At 33.9% G+C, this 10,705-nt stretch overlaps 1 protein-coding gene across 1 annotated transcript; it reads left to right on the forward strand.

Moving 5' to 3' along the window:
* Window positions 1-854: 854 nt before the first annotated feature.
* On the forward strand, window positions 855-1,517 carry LOC148844057 (agamous-like MADS-box protein AGL61). Its single transcript, XM_088959488.1, has one exon. The coding sequence runs from the start codon at window positions 855-857 to the stop codon at window positions 1,515-1,517; it is 663 nt and encodes a 220-aa protein (XP_088815614.1).
* Window positions 1,518-10,705: the final 9,188 nt, after the last annotated feature.

A 10,705-nucleotide genomic window follows, 5' to 3' on the forward strand; every position in this document is an offset into this window, starting at 1 on the left:
TCTACACAGTTTTCTTGTTAGTTCCGGATCAGGGTCACCTTGTGCTACACCAAATTCGACCCATTAATAGCTCAATTAGAATATGCCAACCAAGAAACATTATTATTCATTATTTAAGTTACGTTTCTATTATAAAAGAATAGCAAATAACGATTTTATTTTATCTTTCAATGCCAACTTACGTTAAAATAAATTTAAAAACAAAATATATGATATATTAAAATACATACTAATTAACAAAATGTATTTTTAAGAATCGAGAATTTCAAAGACCGGTTTGATCGGTCCGAATAATCTTTGACTCTCTGCTCTGGCTGACTACAGAGGTGTGAACTCTTTCTTTTGATGTGGGTATATTAGATATGGTTATATTTTCTTGCCAAAAATATTTTAAATATTGAAGGAAATAAACGGTTTCGTTAACCAGGAAAGAGTAAGCATGATTTGTTTGATTTGGGCTATCTAAATGGCAAATTAGTGAAATTACATTTTTGTAATTTAATTTATATCATGAATCAATCATGTAAGATACGAAATTTGAGACTTGTGTTAGGGGCAATATGGGCAGAAAAGGTCAATTATTAGATTCAGAAAATTTAAGAATGCCAACTAGGGAGACTAGATTAGACGATAAGATCTTGTCAACTTCCAAAAATGGCATAAAAGCTTATATGTGGAAACAATTAAGAGCAATGAATCTTGACAGCTTTGATAGAAGCTGCTAGCTAGTCTTAAGGAATCAACCGGACAACTCTTTTTATATATTGGCGTTTGACTCTCTGCAACTCCCTCATCGATCACTCCTACCCATTCTTTATCTCTTCTTCCTTTGCAAGTTCCTTCAGGCTTCAGTTATGGTGAAGAAGACGAGCATGGGTCGTCAGAAAATTGAGATCAAGAGGATCGTTCGTGAAGACTATCGACAGGTTACATTCTCAAAGCGTAGAAATGGGCTTTTCAAGAAGGCAAGCGAGCTTTGCATCCTCTGTGGTGCAGAGGTCGCCATTGTTGTTTTCTCTCCGGCCGGGAAGGCGTTCTCCTTTGGCCACTCTTGTGTTGAATCTGTGATAGATCGATTTCTCACCCTAGAACCAGTGCAGCCGGACGACGGTACTCCGGCGCTGGTGGATGCTCGTCACAGTGCTCATGTGCGAGAGCTCAATAGGCAATACACCCAAGTCTTGAATCAGTTGGAAGCCCAGAAAAAGCGAGGGGAGGCGCTCCAAAAATCGAAGAAAGTGAACCAGGATCAAGTCTGGTGGGAAGCACCCATCGATGATCTGAACTTGCACGAGCTTGAACAGTTAAGAGTTTCCATGGAAGAGCTCAAGAAGAACGTTTCCAAGCGAGTCAATGAGTTATCTGTTGAAGCTTCCTCGCAAGCTACAGCTACATTCTTGGCTGTTAACTCAGTCAGAATGGTCAATCCTTTTATAGCCAAAACCATTGGGAGTTCTTCTATAGCCCATCCCAGTTATGCTTTTGGTGCTTTTGGCTTTCAACGTGGGTTGTTTTGAGTTGTGAATTTCTTATCACTGTTCGTGCTTCTCGTTTATTGATCCCCTATATAGAACTAGCTACGTAGACTCTATCTATTTTTATGTTTTGTTTTCTACTTTTATAAGAAACATACCTTACCATTGGAATGTAGAAGCTCTAAAAACAAATGAGAATAAATGGCTATGGATAGTAGTGTTGGGATTTATTAATTTAATTAACAACAGATCAAAATTTTATTGCAATTTTGATCACGTGTATTAGAATGATTGAATGCTTATTGATTCCACATTCCAATAATTATTTGTTGTGGTTTTCTACTCCCAACACCCAACCCTCAAAACAAACCAGTGTTTTTAAACCGTCCTTGAATCGGATGCGGTTGAACCATTCAATCCATCATCCGGAGGCTAGGATGGACTGGTCCAACTCCAAACCCATTAAATAAATAGTACAAAAAAATTGATGATATGGTCAAAAAACATTCGACCCAACAGACATTTAAGTATTTAACCCACTGAATGATGCCAGAACTGATTTTTCTGTTCATCACCTTCCACTTTAGCAAGCACTAAGCGGTGACCAGCCAGCTAATGATTTGGGAAAAAATTAATATTGCTGCCATTTTCACTTGTCAATATTCAGGTGAGTCTTCTTTTGCTGTTACTTCTACTGTAAAGTAGAAATAACTCATGATTATTACTTACAGTCGTCGGCCCACAGCTTATTTCCAATGGAGAGTAATTCAATCTTAGCTTTGGGAAACAGTGATGAAATTTGTTGTTAAGGCTGCATTTGGATGCGATGTAAATGAAGAACTGATTGTAAATTTTTTATCGGTTCAGTTTTGTATGCATTTGAAAAAGGGTATTGTAATTATTATCAACGTAAAATTATATCCAAACACACACAAAAAGGGTTTTGTGTGTGTTTGGATAGAGTAATTTTACATCGATAATCGATATAAAACCTCATTAACTCGAAAGTTTTACATCTATTATCAATGTAAAACTTTACACTCTTTCACTTATCACTATTTTTAAAAAAAACAATGGTTAATTTCTGATTGAGTGTAAAACATCATCAATGTATTTTTACACTGATGACATTTTACACGGATTCCAAACTCAGCCTAAAAAACTTAAGTATATGAATGGATAGACTGAGCCCCAGATCTACTTGACTTTTTCTTGCACTTACCCATCCTGTCAATGAAACTAAGAATGAATGGAAGTGCAGCAAAAAAGGAGCTGCAATCCGGAATTAGATAAACTATGTTTGGTAATGATACTTTGACAGGACAGTTGTTTGGTTTTAATAAAGAGGATCTAGCCAATTGTAAAAGGAAGACTAACCAATAGGTCTTTTAGCTAGTTTAGACAAGAATGGAAAACCAATGAGTGACAAAAGCAAAAAGGAAAGCTGAAATAACAGCTTTTTGGAAAATTCTTAACATTATAATAAGGAAAACTACCAAAAGAGGTGAAGTACTTTAAAATGATATAAATATTACTTTTTATGGATAGTTTTATGGGAGAATGATCAATAACCCCAGTGTCATAATTTGTAGATCCAAACTAAATTTGGGATAAATGCCAATTCCGTACTTCTCCATAGTTTATGAACAAGCCCAAGCAAATTTCTAATTTCCACTGCAGAGTTATAAACATTCAAAAGGTCAAAAACCCATATTCTATGCACCCATACCCACAATTGAAAGAATGACGATTCAGCCTAGGGTCAAAATTTGTAGGCTCAAAGTACATTTGGGTAGGTGCCATCTCGGAATTGATGCCAAATTCACTGGTGGGTATGGGTACATAGGGTGTGGTTTTTTGATATATAGAATGCTTATAGGTGTGCAATGGGAATCAAATTTCTGCATTGGGTCTATCCATACTTCTCCATAGTTTATTTTACTTAATTGCTTTTAAGAACGGATGTTGCTAAAACATTTGTTTCATGTGTTTTAAGTGAACATCTTTAGTCTAGTTTTACCCAAAAACAAAAAAAAAAAAAAAAAAAAGTGAGCATCTTAATACTTTTTTTCAAATAAATTAGGAGATATGCTTTACCATATTTCCTTTTATTTTTCTTTGGTTCCTATTTGCCACTTTATTATATTTAGATTAATATCCCTATAAATTAAACAAATCGAAGTCATGATAATTAGCATATAACAAAAACACATTTTCTAATAACAAAGCATGCATATTGATGACTAGTTAAAAGAAAGATTTCTAAAACAAATTATCAAAATGATTGAATTATTTAAAGTTAAAATTTTTGTACCAATAATAGAATAAGAGAGATCACTCCTCAAGCCTTATCAGGGGTGTATATTGTGTTGTCAGTGCCTAGATTGAAAGCAAAAATCATGACACCCAGTCGGCAGCTGCATATTTGGAATATTTCCTATACTTATATGTTAAATTTATGAGAAGATACTAATATATGGCTGGATTCCATTCTCTCATGTGTCCATAGAATTTTTTCTTTCAGGAGATCCCATCTAGCTTGTACTATATTATATTGATAAGTGAATCAAATTTTCCATGCACTTAAACAACTTAATTGTTTGCAGAATTCTTAAAATCTTGCGAAATTTTCTCTTAATTTCTTAATCTACTCACTAATAGTAAATCATTTTTTAAGAATACAACTTCAAAATAAAGTGAAAATTAAAATTAGCACCCAAAACAAAATAGGCAATCTTAAGCAGGGGTAGCTCAACCTTACAAAAAGGTAGATTACTGTTAGTATTCCTTTTTTTAGTTAGTATAAAGAGAGTAAACCATCTTAGGCAGGGGGGAGCCCAACTCCCTAAAATTATCCATTACAATCATTTTCTCTCTTTAAGTTTTTATCTATATTTTCTTCATTCTTGCTTCCATGTGTGCTTTCTTTACCTATAAAACTAAAGTTTGACTACAAAAGTTTCTTATGTAGATTTATAACAATATATGGTACTCCATGCTAGTGGTAATGTTACCCCTATTGATTCAACAGATAAAATATTGCTTTTGACCCATATTAAATATGCTTTAATGAACAATTTTTGCCAACATGAGAACATAGAATTTGTTACAACATTTTCCATTTACATGGAGACAATAGAAATAATATTTAAGTAACTATTGAGCTATTCTATGTCTTGGATATAATAAGATATATACATGCATTTTTTATGTAACTACATACATCAAAGAAAATTTTTAAAACTAAAAACTGGTTAAGTATCTACTAAGCTTTCTTTTATTCCACAAGATATACATTGATATACCAATAATTTCCTTGGATGAAGTGGGTGAAATTCCAATTTTAATTCCACTAAAAATGTAAGTAATGACAACAAAAGGGTGAAAATACTATTCTGTGTACACTTTATAGGAGATAAAAAAAAAAATGCCCTTATGCTTTCAAGCTTAAAGGTTTAGTATTAAATTCAAGGTATAGGAAAGAAGAGAGAGAGAGAGAGATTACAACTTCAACTTCTACAATGTTACTAATAGCTAGGCTATTTTCAAACTGAATCACATGTTTATGAACATATAGGGACTCGGATATACTAAATGTGAGTAATAAATAGTACGCTTTCTCAAAAAAAGTAATAAATACTATATATAATTTAGAATTTTTTTCAAGTGCCATACATAAAAGGTGACCCACATGATAAAGAACTATTTCAATGCCTTATCTGAATGTCATAATGGCCATTATTAGGATCTTTCATTCCTCATGTACCATTTTGGCTTTGATTAGGTACCAAATCGTGTTTCATTTATTATTCAAGTATAATAGAATGACAATATGGTACTCAATTATTTTGATCCTCTTGAAAAAAACAAAAAAGAAAATTGAAATAGAGCATTTTACTGAGGTATTAAATGAATACTAAAGATTTTATGTTATTAACAAACTGAGATAATTAGTTTCTTTGCTGGTCGTGACACTCACAGATTAATAATTAAAGGCATAAATTTCCCCTTGTTATTAAGTGGTCTATTGATTAGGTGATTTATAACATATCGAGGTTGGAAGTTGGAATTTTAATTAGGGAAAACTTTCAATTAATATCCTGTACTTTGGGTCTTAATGCCATTTTGGTCTCCAAATTTGAAAACGCGACAATCTAGGATTTGAATTTTCAAAATGTGCTAATTTAGTATCTACCGTTAACCAGCTATTAAGTGACATTTGAAAATACACAAATGCCCTTCGAGTGTCATCTAATTTTCTTTATTAATGATTTAAACGTTGACAAAAAAATGAACAGTCACAAATCCTTGCATCTTCTATTCAAGAAAGTTGGGCTCACCAGAATAACCATTGAGGCATGACCCCAACTTTCTTGAATAGAAGAGAAAAGGATTTGGGACTGTTCATTTTTTGTCAACGTTTGGATTATTAATAAAAAAAATTAGATGACTCTCAAAGAGAATTTGTGTCTTTTCAAATGCTACTTAAGGGATGGTACTAGATTGGCACATTTTGAAAGTTCGAGTAATAAATTGTTATGTTTTAAAGTTTGGGGACTAAGGTGGCAGTAGGCACAAAGTACAGGGTACTAATTGAAAATTTTCCCTTTTTATTAGATCAATTTACCCTAAAATGTAAATAGGTTAGGTTGAACAATCATTTGATTATCTAAATCTTTTGTTTTTATGTTTTTTTTTTTTTTTGTATTTCTTAGTATGGGTGGGGCAATATATAGCTATAGTTCTTTGGGCTGGGGCTCGTGTCTAGCTGTTTGAGCCTTGATGTCTACTCAGAAACACAGAGCTCAGAATTTGATTTGAGCTCGAGTCAGAAACTCGATTCAAGTTGATACTTGCGAACTATTCAAGTTCAACTCGACTCAAGTTGATTATAAATAATTAGTATGAAAAGTTATAAATAGATTAATATTAAGTATATTAAAAACATTAAAAATATAGAAAAATTAATATTATAAATACTATAAATAGAAATATATTATAAAAAATCAGTTATAAATGTATTTATTTATATTATAAATAAGTTAATGTCAAAAAATTAATGTTTATTTATATTATAAATATAAATACATTAAAGTAGTACATGAGTGAACACTAGTACATGGGACCCATGTGGGACCCACACCTTATAAGTTCATTCATTATAAGTATAGCCCAGCACAATGTGCACGATTTTATCTAGAACCAATCTGGTCTCCATTTTGTGCTGGGATTTGAATAAACTAAAACATTACTTTCATGGAAAAACTTTCACTGCTTCAACAGGAGAATTGCGTCCTCTGGTTTTTTAATGAGGGATTTCTATTGGCTCCCGTGGGATGGAGTAACGTACAAAGGCTGAAAGAGAACAAGGCACTGCTGATAGAGTATACAAAGATGAACAAATCTAACTATAACGACTAGTTCAAGACTCACAAGATGTATAGAGGTGGACAGACAAAGATAAGTTAACAGAGCAGACGTCGTGAGTTAACGGATTGTATCCTGATCTGATCTACCACTACCCGACCCGGTTTGCTTGTTATGAAATATTATATATTATATATGTATATTTTGTATATATTTTACATATTATTTATATATAATTATATATTATATATTATGTATTGTATATTATAATATATTATTTATATTATATCATAATTCTTTTTATTATAACTCTAATTGAATCAGATTTGAAATGGATATCTGATAAGATCAAATTCAAATTCAAACCATACTCTTGAAAATCTGATGGATTCTTATTCAGCCGGATTTCTTATCAGATCGTATCTATCTTGTAGCCCTAAGTAGATTAAACACAAATTATAAGATCAATATTCACCCATTCTACAACCACCCAAATCTTACCCTCTTAATCTATTTGAAGTTATGAAACATAGGTTGATATATCAACATATTTAATGGAGAAGTATCAAAACTTACACACATTTGATGCTTAGAAGAAAATAATCGACCTTAATATTCTGTAAGGAACCTTGTCACAATATAACTTCCAGTATTTTCCATACCTAGTAGCAATAATTTATTAACACTCAGTTCAACATTTTAATAGGATTAAATTATAAAATCATAAGAAATTCTAATAGTTGAAGAATGTAATAACACTTGGATCATGCTAGAGTTTGGACAACCACGTAGCATGCCCCCTAACAAACAGCTCCATATTAAAACTCAAATAAATTCACCTTAATCCCAACTATTTGGCCTAGACTCCATGAATACTATGTTAGACAGTTTGTATGACCTTAGCTCCAATCAGCTTTGAAGTATTTTAGACATTTAATCTAAATGAATAAAGTGCATGTTTGATTCATGTTATCTGGTTTGTTTCTGTATAAGACCCTTAAACTGGACACTTAATGAGACTCGTATTATTTTAAAATGTTCACAGCCGGTGGGTTGGTCTGGGAGACCTATACTGATAAGGCTGTCACTGATGTGCCGCCAAGTTGGTTGGGGAGTCTTGTCTCAGCCGCCAGGGTGAGACCCGAGGTACATGCAGTGAGGGTTCAATTTGAAACCCTAAATCGGACCAGATTTTCAGTATTTCCCTAGACCTTGGTGATGAGTAGGCAAAACTGGAAAGTTACACCTGACCCCTAAACTCGATTATGATACTGCACTGGATGGCAGATTGGGCAGTCTTTGATATGCCAATCAGTGAGATCCTTAGAGGGGGTCAAAACTTGGGTATATTGGGATAGTTCATGAACCCATCTGAGTGGGTGATCATAGTGATAGATCAGCCCCTTTGTCGGACAAAAGTAATGATCAAGGATGCACTTTATCTGATGGAAACCAAGACCGCCGGTAGCCGATTTCAACCGTTGGAATTTTGTTTTGCAAAATATATTTATAATGATATAATATATATGTACGGTTTCAACTCGTTTGCAAAAAAGGTTTTAATCCCCGGGGTCCATCCTAGAGGAGAGTGCAGCACTGTGCCTTGCAGTCGAGGGAGAGGTCCTCTCTTGTCGGGCAGTGTTTGGATCATTATGGGCTGAGATGTTAAGTATAAGACCATTTAGGGTTATACCTGATGGGCTAATCTTGCATCTGCCCATAGTCCCGGGGTTTTTATAAGATGGCTTGGCCCAGGGACCACTTAGTGTAAGTGTTGGGCTCATAGAGTCCATGTGATGGGCTCAAGGGGTTCACTGGGCTTTCCAGTGAATTTAGCTAGGCTTTGTAACAAAGGCTGGGCCGAACCCATGTGGCTGATGTGTAGATCAATGCTTGGGTCCCACGCCATACAAAGAAGTCCAACTAGGCAGCAGATTGGAAGCCTATTGAGCACTTGATGCATATTGGGCCTAAAGCCCATTTTGAACTGGGCCGATTTGATCAGTCACTTAAAGGCGTAGATCTGATGTTAGGTTAAGCCAAAAAGGATTGGGTATTAACTCTATCCACTCATGGAGACCAAATTCAAATTAGGATTTGAATTCGGTTACCTTCTGATAAGATCAAGAGTGGGTTGATCTAATCTGCATATAGGATTAAGAAGACTCCTTATCCAAATACAGAGTTGGATTAGGATAACTTCTAATGAGATTATGAGGTTTCTTGATCACTAAGAAAAGAGAAGAAAACCCTAATTTCGAATTACAAGAATTTGAACCCTAAGGGTATTTGCAGAATACATTGCATCTTGAGATAGGACCTCAGAGAAAACCCTAGAGAGAAGAAAACTATTTGCCACCTTCTGCTCTAGCTCTCTCCTCCAGTTTCAGCCGCCATCTACTTCCAGTTCATTTTTCTCTGTAAGGGAAAGAACAAGAAAGGTTCTTAATATCAATCTTTGCTAAAAGGTTGATCGTGTGTGGTGCTCATTGCTTCCATCGAGTTCTTCAAAAGGACCTAGTTCGTGAGATGAACACTACTGGTTCAGCTTCATTATCACTGTGTCATCTTCAGTGGGAGTGGTTCTTGGAAGTTTCTTTGGGCGTGAACACCGATATTGAGAGATATTGTTTTTCTGGATCAGGTATATCCCTTCCCTTCTCTTTTGGTTCAGATCCGATCGGTTTTGGTTCAAGTCAGATCCTTTAATACTGTATTCTAAATTTAGGGAATATGATTCCAGTTGGAAGAAAGGTAAGAAATTTTTTGATATTCACCCACCCATTCTGCACCCTTTTGGCGTCCATACGATGGATCTTACCATTCTTTCATACTATCCTGCAATTGTTATTATTTTTTTTTTTTGATAAGTTATCCTACTATTGTTATTATCAAGAGCCACCATGCATAAAGGAAAGAAAAAAAAAAACATATATCCATAAATGTAGATCCAGTCCACAAAGGCATAGGTTTTTTAATAATAGAGAGTATTATACTCTAATGGAGTATCACTAGGGATGAAGGGGCAAACTAAGACATTTACCTTCCAATTTTCTAAATGAGATAACAAGAAATTTTAATTATTTGTTACTATGGTGCAAAAAAAATTCTTTTCAAATTTAATGCTTTTTAGGCAATTATACACTATCAATAAATTGGATTAGAAACATCACAGAAAATGAAACTCGAATAGGGCTTGCTTCTTCTCAACAATTTTGTTCTACCATATAGGTCCATATTAGTTAGGTGGAAAATTTTGCATTCAAAAGAAGACACAAGTAAATTTAATTTCAATTAATAAGTCAAAAAGCAGGACAATCACAAGCATAACATACCCTACTGCAAAATTCATCTATTGAGACAGTCATAACTACCTTTAAAAGTCCAAAAAGTATACTTAAAACAAATAGGAGGTAGCTAGGTGATTGTCTCTAAAAGCCCTGCCTCTATATGTATTAGAGGCACTTGATCACGAATTAGAGGCAGACAAAGAAAATGCCTCTAAAAATAGGTTTCAAAAGCACATATGATTGCCTCTATTGAACTTACGCTAAAAGCCCTTTATAGAGGCAATTAAGAAAGCCCTTTATAGCCCTTTATAAAGGTGGATTTAAGCGCCTCCAATTGATACTAAGGGTGTGTTTGTTTCCTCTTAACTCTTACCTCTTAAGAGGAATCTTGTAACTTTAGAGAAAAATGGTTGTTCATTTCCTATTATCTCTTATCTCTTAAAGTGCAATCATACGATTTTTTGTTTTCCAATGATACCCTCAAAAAGACAAACAAAAACTCTAATATATGGGGTCAAAATGGATATTTGATCATTTTAAAAATTAAGAATTCAGAGTTCAGAACAACATTCT

Source organism: Nelumbo lutea, chromosome 8, assembly GCF_056320005.1.
Source record: "Nelumbo lutea isolate HS-2025 chromosome 8, American lotus-T2T, whole genome shotgun sequence".
NCBI classification, from domain to species: domain Eukaryota; kingdom Viridiplantae; phylum Streptophyta; class Magnoliopsida; order Proteales; family Nelumbonaceae; genus Nelumbo; species Nelumbo lutea.

Coding starts and splice junctions, on each gene's coding strand:
- LOC148844057 (XM_088959488.1), top strand. CDS start 855: ATGGTGAAGAAGACGAGCATGGGTCGTCAGAAAATTGAGATCAAGAGG.